The 14,903-nt window shown below is 53.4% G+C and overlaps 2 protein-coding genes across 5 annotated transcripts in view; one reads left to right on the forward strand and one right to left on the reverse strand.

The window, feature by feature from the left end:
* The first annotated feature begins 366 nt into the window (after positions 1-366).
* Positions 367-7,435, forward strand: CHRNB2 (cholinergic receptor nicotinic beta 2 subunit). The gene is made up of 5 exons (XM_063146075.1): positions 367-510; positions 2,341-2,385; positions 3,004-3,113; positions 4,158-5,193; positions 7,182-7,435. The coding sequence occupies exons 1-5, from the start codon at positions 481-483 to the stop codon at positions 7,350-7,352; spliced, it is 1,392 nt and encodes a 463-aa protein (XP_063002145.1). The 5' UTR covers positions 367-480; the 3' UTR covers positions 7,353-7,435.
* A 4,740-nt stretch (positions 7,436-12,175) lies between these two features.
* ADAR (adenosine deaminase RNA specific) overlaps positions 12,176-14,903 on the reverse strand; it is a 31,268-nt gene continuing 28,540 nt past the window's right edge. For all 4 annotated transcript variants that reach the window (XM_063146072.1, XM_063146074.1, XM_063146071.1 and 1 more), the window contains one exon: positions 12,176-14,760. In XM_063146072.1, coding sequence (XP_063002142.1) covers positions 14,520-14,760 — 241 coding nt within the window. In that variant the 3' untranslated portion in view covers positions 12,176-14,519. The remainder of the gene's footprint in view (positions 14,761-14,903) is intronic.

Here is a 14,903-nt window from a genome sequence, read left to right on the forward strand (position 1 = left end):
CACACCCATTTCACAGAAGACTAACTGGTGATGCTCAGAGAAGCACACGCACCAGGCTGCTGCAGAACGAAATGGGATTCAACAAATCCACAGAGAAAGATCTATCAATGGCTATTAATCTTGAGGGCTGTGTAGAACCTCCATATTCAAAGGCAGTCTACCAGAGGGCTTGTGCCTCCACATACCCAATAGCACTGCAGGGCAGCAGCAGCAGCAGCCATTTGCCTTCATGCCCTCCTCAGCAAGGTCAGGGAAGAAGCGTGTAAGGATGGGTGCTCTGTCTCATGGGCGCATGGGGGGGGGATTTCTGAAGAGGTGTTTGCTTGCTGCTCACTCAACCTCCCTTTTTCTCTCCCCACCCCAGGGAGCCTGGGCACTGACACCGAGGAACGGCTGGTGGAGCATCTCCTGGACCCGTCACGGTACAACAAACTGATCCGTCCGGCCACTAACGGCTCGGAGCTGGTCACCGTGCAGCTGATGGTATCGCTGGCCCAGCTCATCAGTGTGGTGCGTTAACAGCGGTCGGGAGGGCCAATTTTGGGTCAACCTCGAGAAAAAAACAGACACCGCTATTCTTACCGGGTTTAGTCACACTCAATATGCTCTTGATAGGTTCCGTCAGCCTCGCCGAACTGGCGGTGTAGCTTGGACTACCGTTCCAATCACCCCCAGCGGTGTCAAGGGAAGGCATGATGGGGCAACTACCAATGGCCCACAGCCTAGTAGGGGTTCACTTGCAAGCCCCCCCCCCCAGAGTTGCGGCTCTTCTGCAGCGCTACCTGCTTGCTCACCTGCCTCTTGCTCAGCCCTAGGCAACGGCGGTGCTGCTGAGGAGGAGATGCAATGGCTAACTTACTCCAGGCCTGCCCAACTACCAGGTGGGGGCAATGATGACAAAAGGGAGGCGGAGCTAGAGCAGCTGGGGACAATGGGGTGAGAAGGTAGACTCACAGAGGCAGGGAGCCATAGAGAGGGCTTTGCCTCTGGGGCCCAAGAAACTTGGGAGCCCGCACCAGTTGGGGAAGGCGGCTTTCCTTACATTCCCAATTGCAGAAAAGCAGAGAAAGGACATTCTGAGCTCCTTCTCCTATGCCTCAAGTCCCCGCCCACCTCGAAGACGCCCCACCTACCTGCTCCAGAATGAAGGAAAAGGCCAGTTTGGCTTCCTTCAGCCGGGTGGCTGTTCCAGGGTGTCAATAAGGACCCTCTGAAGATGGTGGATTCCTGCACTGAGCAGGGGGTTGGACTCGATGGCCTTGTAGGTCCCTTCCAACTCTGCTATTCTATGATTCTAGGAGTTAGGCACCTGCCCTAGCCAGCTACCAGAGTCCTGTCCAAGCCCAGAAGGGCTGTGTGCAAAGCCAGCCTCCACGATTGACCAGGCAGGGTTTAAATACCAAGTTCACCGCATTTGACTCTCACTTGGCTAATGGAACAGACCGTTGGTGGACTTACTTCTGAGTAAACAGGATTGGGGCATAAAGCGGCTGTTTTATACACACTTAAGAGGAGAGTTCGTTATACTGGAGTCCCACGGGCCTTACTTCTGACTCAATACTTCATTAGACTTTGATTTCCCCCCCCCCCCAAAAAAAAATCCCTTCGTTTTATCTGTGCCATGATTGTGATTTATAACTGTTCAGTTTTTGTTACATTGTAAAGTGTAAAACACTTTGAGCTTGTGAAAAACAACATCAATTAGAGGTGTAACAATGTTTCTATAAAATGAATAACACAGATCTGCAAAAAAACAACCTTGGCTAAAGCAGAGCTGGTTCCACCAGGCCATGAAAGATGTCTCACTGATTTATTTAAACTACTTTCCTACCAGTCTCGCTTATTTACAACTTACAGACACCCTTTGTGATCAAGTCACTTGGCGGTGTACAAAAGGCATTAAAGCAATTAAAACAAAAGGGAAAACAAGGGAAATCTAATCAGCAAAGATTTCCACCAGTGTCAAAATCTTCCACTGCCATGTTTTGCTGCCTGACCTTCCTACTGCCTCCGGCCGGAGTTCAGCCTTATCAGTGCTTAGGGAAATCATGAAGCAGCCAAGGAAAAATGACAGGCTTGCATTTTGACACTCTAGCCAAACCTGGCACCCTCCAGCTGATGTGGACCTCAGTGCCTAGCATCCCCAGCCAGCTGGGCCAATGGCCAGGCAGGCTGGGCATTGTAGTCCAAAATATCTGGAGGACACCGGGTCAGGGAAGGCTAGTAGATTTTATATATCCGGGCCGCGTCCAATGTGCATTCAGTGCAACGGCTGGTGGAAATAAAATGTCAATTCTTCTTTCTGGGTGTTTTTAAACACCTTTTTCCTTCTGCTTGCAGCACGAGAGAGAGCAGATCATGACCACGAACGTGTGGCTGACGCAGGTGAGATATCGCCCCTCCATTGTTCCCCCAGACGCTCACCTGGTTTTCTTTAAGTATATGTTTAGCTTTGTCTCTTGAGCAATTTATTGAATACGTTTCTATGCTGCCCAACGGCTAGAACTCTCTGGGCAGTTCATGGATGGGCCGATTAGACTGTGGGGAGAGAGAGAGATGGACAGACAGGACGTTCCTGCTAATGTTTAGCCAAAATCCGCCTCTCTCCCATCTCCTCTTGTGGGTTCCTATTCTGCTCCCTCTGGAGAAACTCTTCTTTGTGATGATTTGCCTTTTCAGATCTTTTATGGTACGTCTAGCTCCTTACTCTTCCCTTCTCTACGGGAGGGAGTATTTGTGTTTGTGTTTTTAACTTGTTGGTTGTTTTATGATGGTTTTAATTTTTGTGAACCGCCCAGAGAGCTTCGGCTATTGGGCGGTATAAAAATGTAATAAATAAATAATAAATAAATAAGGGAGTTGAAGAGACAGCAGGAAACGCTGTTGGGCGTGGAAGTGGGGAGGAAAGCTTGAGGGGGTGAGGGGTGGGAAGGAGAGGGGATCTGGGTTGTTCCCAGCTCCTGACTGGCACTCCCTTGCATGTCCTCTGCACCCCCCCCCCAGGAATGGGAAGACTATCGCCTCACGTGGAACCCAGAGGAGTTTGACGACATGAAGAAGGTGCGGCTGCCATCCAAGCACATCTGGCTCCCAGATGTTGTGCTCTACAACAAGTAGGTGCCGCCTGGAGCCGCCGTTCCTTAACGCTCCTAACACTAGCGGATCTAGGGGAAGAGATAGGGAATCCGGTGCTCTGTGCACAGACTACAATGCCCATCAGCCCAGGCCAACATGCCCAATGGTTGGGGATGATGGGAGTTGCATTATGGGAGCTTTCGAGCAGAAAATGTAGGATTTCTCTCTCTCTAAATATGCAAAGAACTGCACAGTTAGTCTAAAAGAGCCCTGCATCACAGTTGTCCAGATGTGGACTGGAATGTCCCATCTGACGTTAAGATCATCCACAGCACTCAAAAGCAGCAGTGAACTCCATCAAATGCTCTAGATTTGTTCCTAGCCTTCCCCCACCCTGAAGAACGAGTGTTTTTGCCCAAGGCAGCTGGCTCTACCATAAGATAGAGAGGGGTGAAGAACCAACACCATGAATCACGCCCAGAGAGCTTCAGCTATGGGGTGGTATATAAATGTAATAAATAATAATAAGTAATAATTGTCCTGTAAAACAGCTCCAACCTCTTGCGAGGAACGCAAAGCACCTTACATGGTCCTCCTCTCTATTTTATCCTCCCAACAACAATCTTGTGAGGCTGAGAGTCAGGGACTGGCCCAAAGTCATCGAGTGAAGCTTCATGGCCGAGCGGGGACTAGAACCCAGATCTCCCAAGTCCCAGTCCAACACCCTAACCTCTACACCACCCCGGCTAGCTTTTAAGCCAGTGGGCCACCACCAGGGCCAGACCTATGCCTCGGGTAACAGTACATCCCTTTTGCGCAACTGTTGTGGCATTTTGGATATTGCAGAATGAAAAGTGGGAGATCATGCTAAGAAAGCAGTATCCAGAATATACGATTATCAGTGTACTTCAGTACAGGTCAAACACACACATATTGATCTATCTCGGGTCACGTGCCAGCCAGCATTTCAGTATCAGTAAAAAGCACTGGCGCCCACCCGTACTGGGTTTCCCCACCTAGACGACCGGGTATCTAAGGCAGTGTTCTCCTTCTCCTCTTGTTTTGCATCCCCCTCTCCCCAGTGCCGACGGGATGTACGAGGTGTCCTTCTACTCCAACGCGGTGGTGTCCTACGACGGCAGCATCTTCTGGCTGCCGCCAGCCATTTACAAGAGTGCCTGCAAGATCGAAGTGAAGCACTTCCCCTTCGACCAGCAGAACTGCACCATGAAGTTCCGCTCGTGGACCTACGACCGCACCGAGATCGACCTCGTGCTGAGGAGCGAGGTGGCCAGCCTGGACGACTTCACGCCCAGCGGCGAGTGGGACATCATCGCCCTGCCGGGCCGGCGCAACGAGAACCCCAACGACTCCACCTACGTGGACATCACCTACGACTTCATCATCCGCCGGAAGCCCCTGTTCTACACCATCAACCTCATCATCCCCTGCATCCTCATCACTTCCTTGGCCATCCTGGTCTTCTACTTGCCCTCCGACTGCGGGGAGAAGATGACCCTCTGCATCTCGGTCCTGCTGGCCCTCACCGTCTTCCTGCTGCTCATCTCCAAAATCGTGCCGCCCACCTCGCTGGACGTGCCGCTGGTGGGCAAGTACCTGATGTTCACCATGGTCTTGGTGACCTTCTCCATCGTCACCAGCGTCTGCGTCCTCAACGTCCACCACCGCTCGCCCACCACCCACACCATGCCACCCTGGGTCAAGGTGGTCTTCCTCGACAAACTGCCGACCCTCCTCTTCATGAAGCAGCCCCGGCAGCACTGCGCCCGCCAGCGGCTGCGTCAGAAGCGCCAGAGCCAGGAACGGACCTCTGGCGGCTACTTCCTACGAGAGGGGGTGCGGTCCTGCACCTGCTACGTCAACCCCGCCACCGTCAAGAAGTTTGGGACGGGGAGCGGTGGCAATGGGAGTGGCGGCGAAGGAGGAGGAAGGCCCTTTACGGAAACGGCGGATGGCGTCAACGGTTACCGGGACAGGCCAGGTCAAACGGCGGTGCCGCCGCCGCTACCCGGCCAGTGCTGCTGCGGTCTGGAGGAAGCAGTGGACGGAGTGCGCTTCATTGCAGACCACATGAAGAGCGAAGATGATGACCAAAGCGTAAGTACTGGGAAGAGATACAGGGAACCTTCTAGGCCTTACAGCTCTGTGGAGGGGAGTTAAAGCTCAGAGTCACATCAGAGGGATCTCCAGTAGCCCCTCCCTTGGCCCCGCCCCCCTTTTTAGAGGTTTCCTGTACAGCGTCGTCGTCCCGTCCCGTCCCCCCCTCTCCCAAGCCTAAGAAAATGAAATGCTTCTCCTAAGATTTAGGGTAAAAGCCACCCTGTCCTACTTAGAGACCCATTGAAATGAAAGGGATCCAAGTGTGTTACGGCCAACTTCAATCCCATTTATTTCAATGGTTTCTATTCTACAACTTGGGTTGGGTTTTACCCTTTGTTACTGGCGGGAAGAGCTTTGGCCTGAAATATGCTCATGTTTTCTGGGCCTGCCGAGTCGGCCTTGCCCACTCCTGGATTGTGCCCGCCCCCCAAGCGCTTCTCCAAAATTGAATTCAACCCCAGGGAAGGAAGAGATCCAGAACCCCCCAAGGTGATGGCTTGAACTTGAGCAGTGGGCCGGACTCAGCAGAGGCCCTGACATCAGTGGAGCGGTGAATCTGCTCCGGGTTTCAGTCAGAACTGAAAGGTGCAGAGTACCGGCTGGTTTGGACTAAAACCTGGAGCGGATTCACAGCCCCCCTGACATCGGAGCCACCACCCTGGACTCGCATCAACTCTGACCTCCTTTCGCAAAAGCCCTATAATTTTCTGAGAATCACCTTTAGGGGTGATTTTCAGGAGGGGTGCAGGAAGGGAAGAGCTCATGTTGACACATGCTGCCCATCCCTAAGCCTTGCGACACCTTCTGAAACGGAGTGCACAAAGAGGTGCGCTGGCGCCACGAAGGCAGGACTCTGGGGCAGACCTCCGGGCCCCCGCTGAGCAGAACGAAGAGGAGAGTCCCGCATGGGGTGGCAGGGCTGCCTACCACCATTTGAAATAGGAGAACCCACTCACATTAACCTCTAACGAAGGGGAAGGGAAGGCCAGGTGCGGAATCGACCACCACCAGGCCGCGCCAACGGTGGCAGTTCGCCTTCCGTGAACCTGTGAGACACTTGCAGAGACGCACACGGCGGCTCCGCCAGCACAACCGTGACTCAGAGCATCCTGTCCTCCGCCGATCCCTTCCTCCCGGAGGTGCGGCGTCCGTGTTCTCCAACCGAGCGGCGAGGCCCCGGAATCGATATTTCCCTTCTGCTCGGCTGCATCCCGATGCGGCAGGCGCATGAAATATTCATGCGCGGGGATGTGGAGGCGGGGACAGACGTGGCAGGGGAGAGAGAGACCTGGCTCTCTTTCGGCGTGACGGCAAAATCGATTGCGGAGTCCGCTGGAGTAAACGGGGGGGGGGGGGGTGACCCACAGCGGTCACTTTAGCACTGCCCAAATCCACTCCGACCACCACACCTGTAATCAGGGAGCAGAGCGTCAAAACTAACTCAGGCTGCCCCCGCAGTCAAAGCAAATCACCCCTTGCCAGACTGTCTCTTCTGCTGATGCTCCCTGGACCAGGAGGTGCCAAGTTTTAAGTGGTCGCCATAGGAACCGGGGATGGGGAGGCGGAGGGAATCTGGAACAGGGCTGGGTGATGTCACCGCCTCGGGCGGTGCTCTGAGGCTGCAGGTTCGGGCCAAGTGACGTGAAAAGCAGCCGGGGGGCGGGGGAAGAGGCAGCCCGGGAACATCCCTAAAAGTTGGCTGAGCTTACTGGGCATTATCTGAGGTTCCCTGCACAGAGGGCTTGCATGGTGGTGGTGGCTTTTCTCTCTGTGTAGCACCTGGTGACCATGGCACTGAGATTACAGATTCATGGAGGGAGGGAGGGAGGGAGGGAGCCCATACCTGGGGGGTAGAAGTTCTCGCAACGCTGCTTGGCTCAAAATGGTTGTCCGGTGGGCCGTAGAGCGGGCACTTACAGGGCAGAGAAGAAGCCACTCGAGGGAGGGAGGACAGGTGTTAACCCCAGCTGCGTGTCCCCTTCCAGGTGAGCGAGGACTGGAAGTACGTGGCCATGGTGATCGACCGCCTCTTCTTGTGGATCTTCATCTTCGTCTGCGTCTTTGGCACCATCGGGATGTTCCTGCAGCCGCTCTTCCAAAATTACGCCACCAACTCCCTCCTGCACATCAATCATGGCGCACCTGGCTCCAAATAGCGGCAGGGGACGCCTCCTCTTCTCCGCCAACCTGTCCGGAGGAGAAACAGAGGGAGTGTGAAAGAGACACGCACGCACGCACATCCAAAACGTGGTCCTGCCGCGGACACGATCTCGAGGTGCGACCAAGGAAAAGGACCCGGGGGGGGTTCCTCCTCCCCCCACCCCGCCCCCCACCCCAGCTCTTGCTTTAGTACCAGGAACAGACCTGCTTGGGGAAGGGGGAACAGACGGAAACCAAACAATTACCAGGCTGCGTTGGCTTCTTGGGAAGAGGCCGCAGGAACGTTGTGACGTCCAAATGGCTGCCGGGCCAGCTTGGCTCTTGGGAACTTGGTCGCGCATATCGGTGGCAGAGCACATGCTTTGCATGCAGAAGGTCCCGGGTTCGATTCCCCGTCTCGCCATTTTAAACAGAGGGATCGATCCGGGAGCAATTGATAGCAAAGGCCCTTCTCTGTCGGAGACCCCAGAGAAGCCCTCCCGGTCGTTGGACTTGACCCAATGGATCTTGTTGCTGCAAACGCATCGGTTTCTACTCCAACAGCCATAAGGGAGAACGCACAGGATTTCCTTCCGTGGAAGCGAGCCGTTTCCCAACGGCCAGGAGAAGACGTTAAAAGCAAGGGCAGGGAGGTAGCAGGGGTGAGGTGGGAGGAGTCTTGCTGCCATGAGGGTGTTTGGAGGAAGGACCTCCACTTCTCCAAGATGCCCTTAGCTTGTGCCAATGATGGGGTACCAGCTCCCAACTCAGGGAAAAACAAGACATACATAGATATATATATACACATAGATATACATGTCCCCCCTACATATTCATGGAGCAGAGCGCCAATCTCCAGCTGAGTTATAGATGCTATAATTGGGTTTGCAACGTCGTGGGAAGGGAGCAGTTAGCAGTTAAGTCGCTGACGTCACACAGAGGGGGTTCTCATCAACTTCCTTCCTTCCTTCCATCTCCTGACGCCCAGACCGCTTTGCCCTAAGCATATCTGAGTGTGCCCGCGTGCAGGGAGGAGGGGAAACACAAGCTGGTGCCACTCTGGAACAGCACGGATGTGGGTGGGGGCTTCCACACTTGATAAGCACCAGCGGCTTGGGGATTGAGACCGAAGCCTCAGCACCGTCGGGCCAGTGACTGTGTCTTCCTGCCCCTGAAAGCCAACGCTGACACCGCAAAATCCAATAAAATAGGTCACATAAATGGGAAATTGTCCTTGTTGGGAGTTCAGCTGCGCACGCACATGCATATGTGTTTTTTTGAAAGAGTTTGGTGGAGGCAGTGGGATTCGAAGACCAAAGCAGGCATTGACATCTAGCATATTCCCCCCCCCCCAAAAAAAATAGGCAGAAGAGGCTGATCTGGACCCCAGCATGGCAGGGCTTTTAAGATCTGCTTTGCCCCCACCCCACCCCAAATGCCTACTCTGGAGTATCAATGGAAAAGTCGTAGCTGCTAGATATGAATTTAAATGCCTTTTTTGGCCCTCAAGGTATACGGTGAAAGAGAAGCCTGCACCCGTGTCCTAATGCCACATGAATGTATAGATCACAACAATGAGAGCAGAGGGCCTTTCTTTGCTCCTCCAGAAAGGAGAACCTTACTGTTTCCTTTATATAACAAAAACAAAACATCAAGTTGCTAGTTTTCAACACTGCAAGGAACCCAACCCACCCATAAGAAGTTGGGGAGGAGTGTTGGGAGGCGAGACAGAGCAGTTCTGTTAAGTGTTTGTGTGTGGGGGAGGGGGAATCTAAACAACAACAACACCCCAATATTGTTTCTATGGCTTGATGAGGATAGATGCGCATACCAGGAATTAAAACCACACCAGAAGAAAAATGGAATTCCCTGCCCTGTATAAAACTTGTACGAAGAGGAAAAATGAGAGCTGAAGGCCAACGCTGCTTGGAAGGCAGCAATTTTGCATGCAAATGAATCCGAGTTGAATCTGCGGTAGCGTGTCCAGTGAAAAGGATAAACAAGCCATAGAGAAAACATTTCCCTGCCCAAGATATTGAAGAGCTGTGTCCAGTCAGGGATACAACTCTGGACTCATTAGTCTTACCTGTCCTAATCGGCAGCTCCCCGTGAATGCATCGGAAGGGGCAGAATTCATCCCAGCCCTCTCGTTTCCTCCATTGCAGCTCCTTGGTTTTAAGTCCGGTGGGGGCTGGAGGCCGTGGGCAAGGGCCCCAGGTTCTGTCTCCGGTGTCTCCAGATGAAAGGATCGTGGCCAGTGGTGCCAACAGGGGTTTTTGGGGCAGACCCCACTTGGAAAAATGATCAGAAGCTTTCCCCCCACCCTCCCACATGTAGCAGGGCTGGCTTACCATCTTTTGGCATGGGTAGATGCACATCCCTTTCCAAAGCAGGGGTGTTCAAACTCTTTCAGCCCGAAGGCCAAATCTCTAGGACGCAGCCCCCAAAAGGGGGGGGGGGGAGAGAGAGAGGCTGAGGCAGGCAGGGCTGAAGGCAAAAAGGGGCAGGTTCAGGACACCCAAAACACCAGGGAATTTCACCTTAAAGCTCTTGTACTGCCAGAAGCATTTCAACCTCATTTTGTTTAAAAGGGGGGGGGGGGAGCATGGAAAACCCGACAAGCCAACCCATGATCAGGGAAGAGGACCATACCGAGATCCCAATGCTGACCAAATAGGACCACGGGCCTGAGGTTCGACATCTCGAGAGGAGGAGGAGACGGCACGTTAAACTGCGCAATTCACTCTAAAATTACTTAAGTGTTCCACTGATCTCAGGGAGGTGATGAGAGGGACCCTGTGCCCAATGCTCAGGAGAGCCGCTGTCCAGCAGGAGGCGGTGACATGGGCAAATCATCTGACTTTGTTTAAAATCAGCCGGTCAGGTTTACCGAGAGGGTCCGATGGATTTAGCAAGAGCCTCTCCCCAACAGTTGTTTTTTCTTGAATTCTCTCCTGCACTTTGAACTTCAAAGCTGTGGCACTGCCTACATGCTTCCAGATGAATCCCTGCATCACCCTCCCCAAACACGTAGCATGTGCCGTCTCTGCCAAGAGGCCCCTCTGCTTCCTTTCCTCGCCAAGGCAAGGCAGCCGTTCGCTGCAGAAGCGAGATTTCCCGGCCCCTCTGAAAGGTAGCAGATGGCCGGCAGGCAGGCAGGGTTGATTAGCTGTCCTGCCGTTGCTTTCCACAGCAGTTCTGCGTTCTTGACACACAGGGCAACCCGGCCATGACGGTGCCAGACCGTTTCCACTGGTTGCAGGAGCAGGGAGCGACGGCGTTAAGGCAGTGCACAAGGTGATGCAGACGTGCCCGCGGCACAGACCTTTTCTCGAAAAGGAAAGATCAGACAAATCCACAGCAGGCAAGTGTTGATTATTAGCTGGGAGAGTGTGGCAGAACATCTGTATACAGGAGCAGTTTACCTGGAAGTGGCGGATTTGATTTCCTTCCCCACCCTTTGGTAGCTTTTTGGCTTTTAGCACACTACAAAGTGTCTGGGTTACAGAAGCCTGAACACCGTTTCCTGAACGACACTCCTGTCCACCCCCCACCCCACCCCACTGCTAGAAAACTAACCCCAAAGGGTAGACCTGTTTGCAAGCACCTTGAACCATGAGTAAGTGGTTCTACAATTGCCTTTGGCTACAAAACAAACCATGAACAAAGATTACGTTGATGCTTTTTCGAGACTCTTCCAACACAGAAGTCAAAACACAGCCTGAAAGTTTAGGTCAGCCTGGCGCCCTGCAGATGTGGAACTACAATTCCAATCATCCGCAGACATCATGGCAGGCTAGTTACGGTGGCTAGCAACGCACACTGGGTGTTTCCCACCCGTTGGAGATTTTGCCTCTAACCATCCTTGCTTGTGGCTAAGTTTAGAGAGACCGAAACTATCCTCCTTGCCTTTTCTCCCAAAAGCTGAAACCACAGTAAAGGAGAAAGTAAGATTTTTGGCAGAACCACAAAACAGAGAAAGAATACCAGACAGATGCACTTGAAATCACGACAGGCAAAAGTGTACATACATACATCGACAGCTTACGGTGTAGTGTTTGAGAGTAGTATCAAAATCTTTTATGTGCGAGCTAGAACACCCCTCTCCCCGCTATGCCTGTTTTGTCAAATTCCCGCAGCGCTCTCTCGGGCATTATGCATCAGCAGGAGAGCGAAAGGGACGGGTCCAGACGCATGCGCGCACACCTAAGTTCATCCACAGTAAGTCCAGATTAATGTGTGTTGCACCACCAGTTCTGTTCTCCCAGCCGTGCGATATGTTGGCCTTGCCACCACAGAATTTCAAGGCTCCACCTTTTGGCTAAGGTGGGCTCCCAAAGCCCGTTACGGAGAATTAAAATCCAGCACACAAAAAAGAGATTCCTCTTTGCATCGGCCAGGGCTGCACATACATTCAAGACTTGGCAGAGGGTCACAGTGTCAACCCCAAGCACTGAACGATCACGGCAACTTCTCGCTTGTTTTTATGCCTTCCTATATATATATATATTTTGAGAAGATAGATTTAGACAGACAAGAGCCAGAGGAAAGCCATCCATGCAGGAGCCCTCCCCTCCCGGTTGGTTAAAAGTCGAAGCGCAGCTGTGTCCGTGCCAAGCAACGGCTTCAATGGATCAACTAGCATGGGATGCTGAACAGAGAGGTGCACTGGTTTTGCAAGCCGACAATCGGAGTGAGTTCAGGGCCTGCTTCAGGTGTGTCCTTGCGAAAGAGGAGGGCCTGTCGTGGGAGTGTTTTTATTTCAGAGGAATTAAGAACGAAGCAGCCCTGCTTTGCCCCCTCCCCCCTCTCCCGAAAGAACGACGCCGGAGAAACAAGATACAGAAAAAAAATGTTTTATTTTAGGTGGAATGTGATGACTTCAGTTGTCAAACAAGGGTTTCTAGAGGGGCGCTTAAAAGCAGACTTACAAAAAATAATGGGGGGGGGGGAGAGAAATAACCTGAATTACAATAGTGATGGCTTGGGGAAGGGGAGGGGGATTTGCCATGAATAAATTTACATCTGTTTTTTTTATTTGCTCACTAGAGCCTTCGCAACTAAAGAGGGAAACGAACCGTAGGAGACAAGGGACAGGTGGAGGGGGGGGGTGATGGGTGGAGAGGCTGCCTTCGAAGGGAAAGGAGTTTGCATAAAGAGAAGTCCCCCCCGTTACAGCGCTGCAGCAACTGCCCAGACATCCGGATGGGAGGGGAAGCTGCACACACCCAAGCACAGCAGCTACGCGTCGCTTTCCAAAGACACGGGGGGGCCCTCGGAAGAAAAGGGGGTGCGGGGGAGAACACACAGACTTGGGCGGAAGCTCCGGGGAGAGATTCTACAAAGCAGGTGGAGGAATCGCCGCTCTTGACTCCAAAGTGTCTGCTGCAGCCAAGAGCTCTGATCGGGGGTTAAAAATAAAGGGTCCGTGACCAGGCGGCGTCCGTTTCCTTCCGAGTTTTGGGGTGCAATCCTATACATGCTTAGGCAGTAAGAAGTCCCACAACTCCCAGCATTTCGCAGCTAGCACTTCCTTTTCCTGTCTAAGCATGCCTGTGATTGCGCCCTTAGTGCAGGTAAACCACACCTGAGGTGGCAGTTCTGGCCTACGCCATCACAGACTGCAAGGGGCCCACTTGAGCAATCAAATACACCTCCCTCCCCATCCACCCCAAATTTAAAGGCCGCACGTAGAGAACAGGTGCACGGAGCCTGCGTGTTGGATTTCTACGTGCAGGGAGGAGAAAGCGATTCAAGCCCCCACATTCTCTCCACCTGCGCCTTGCAATGGGGTGGGGTGGGAATGGGTTTTACCTCAACTGGTGTGTGGGCCAAGCGGAGCTCCCAGCGTCCCAGAGCGGTGGCGACGCCATCTCCAATAGGAGGGTTCCCATGCGTTACGGCCCTGCAAGGATGAGTTTTACGACACACGACGAGTGCTGTGTGTCAGGGGAACATGGGAGGTTGTTCCCAGTGCCCATTCCAAGGGGTGCAGGATGAGATCCCAGCCCTTTCGGGCCAGCTCCCCGGCCACCCAAGGGCAGAGCCAATGTGTTGCGTTACAGTAGACCCCCAAGAGGCGGTCACCCCACATTCTCAAACGCTTTGAGGCCCAATGTCAGCCTCCTCACACCTTCCACTGAAGACTCTCGCACCCTGGTCGGACAAGGAGATGCGCGCTCTCCCAGAGCTCAAGCTTGCCCAAGGCTTTCGTCACCTTTCCACGGAGACTACGCTGCAAAGGATGCAGGGGAGCAGAGAGGCAGAGCGCCGTGCGGGCTGCACTCAGATCAGTGAAACCCCAGCTGAACAGGGCAGCCGAGCTAAAAATAGCGACGAAACAGCTGTCGCCAGGGCGCACCTGGGAGAATGGCGTAGAAACAGAAACAGCTGGGACATGGGCGCACTGCTCCATCTTAGCCTGCAGGACAGCCGCAGCAGGGAGGCTGGGCCGTCTCCGCAAGAGCAGGGGAGGGCTGGCAACGAGCCCCCCCATTTTGCGCCGAGGCGGACGTGATCAGCATTTCAAGGATCTGGGAGAGGGCTGACGCCTCCCTAGAACGGGACAGGCGACGCTGCAGCGTCTCCCAAGGCAGGGCCTGGAGCTGAAGAGAAGGTCGTGCCGTCCAACTCGAGCGAGGAAGGAAATCTCCAGGACACTCCCCAGAAACACCTGGGGAGCCCGTGTGGGGGAAAAGGAAATGTATACGTAGCTACCAGTGCAGAGATTCACAGCTTCAAATAGGCGTTTTCAAATAATGGGGTTTTCTGGAAAAGCCAAGAGGAGGAACAGAAGGCAGCCTGTTGATTGGTGCGTGTGTGTGTGTGTGTGTGTGTGTGAGGAAGAATCACAGACACATGTGGATGCTGGTGGATCTCTTTCTCTCGCTCTCTCTCCCTCAAGTGCACATGCTTGGAGCACGCCTTTGCAAATGTTGGCTGAAAAGGGGGGGGGAGTAAATGGGGTGGGGAAGAGCCCCTCCTTCCCGACAGAGTTAAAACGTGCTGTCAATTTAAACCCAAAGGAAGGAAGGGTTCCAAAAATCAATGACCCTAAGTTAACATTCCTGCTTCCATTAAAAAGGGGGGGAAACACCTAAAATAATAAAAAAATATCCCTTCCCTTAACGCGCCCGCCCCCATCAAAAAAAAATGTAATAAAATAAAATTAAATGCACAGCTTGCTAGACTTCAGACAGACCGAAGGTCTTCTCCTCCTGGGGTTTGCAGATCCAGCTACCGTAGCCCATCTCCTGCAAGGCCCAGAAGAACTGCCGCTTGGCACTCTGGTACGTGACCGCGGCCTCCTTGGCCTCGGAGTACACGGTGAATTTCTGCAAGCCCAGGCGATCCATCTTGGCACAAAGCAATTGGAAGAGTGCAAACAGGTTCGTCTTGGAGACGCGGGAGACGTCCAGTTTTGGTCTGAGGACGAGAGGAGGGAGGAAGAGAAGACGAGACGCTTTGGGTGGGCCGAAGCAAAGAGCAGTGCGCTTCTGGGGGCAGACTGTGGCGCGTGGAGATCAGGGAGGGGAGGTGCGTGGGGTTCTGAAGGGGGCAACAGGATC

Source organism: Elgaria multicarinata, chromosome 21, assembly GCF_023053635.1.
Source record: "Elgaria multicarinata webbii isolate HBS135686 ecotype San Diego chromosome 21, rElgMul1.1.pri, whole genome shotgun sequence".
Lineage (NCBI taxonomy): Eukaryota > Metazoa > Chordata > Lepidosauria > Squamata > Anguidae > Elgaria > Elgaria multicarinata.

Coding starts and splice junctions, on each gene's coding strand:
- CHRNB2 (XM_063146075.1), top strand. CDS start 481: ATGGTATCGCTGGCCCAGCTCATCAGTGTG. Junction 511..2,340: donor TGGCCCAGCTCATCAGTGTG/GTGCGTTAACAG, acceptor TTCTGCTTGCAG/CACGAGAGAGAGCAGATCAT. Junction 3,114..4,157: donor GATGTTGTGCTCTACAACAA/GTAGGTGCCGCC, acceptor CCCTCTCCCCAG/TGCCGACGGGATGTACGAGG.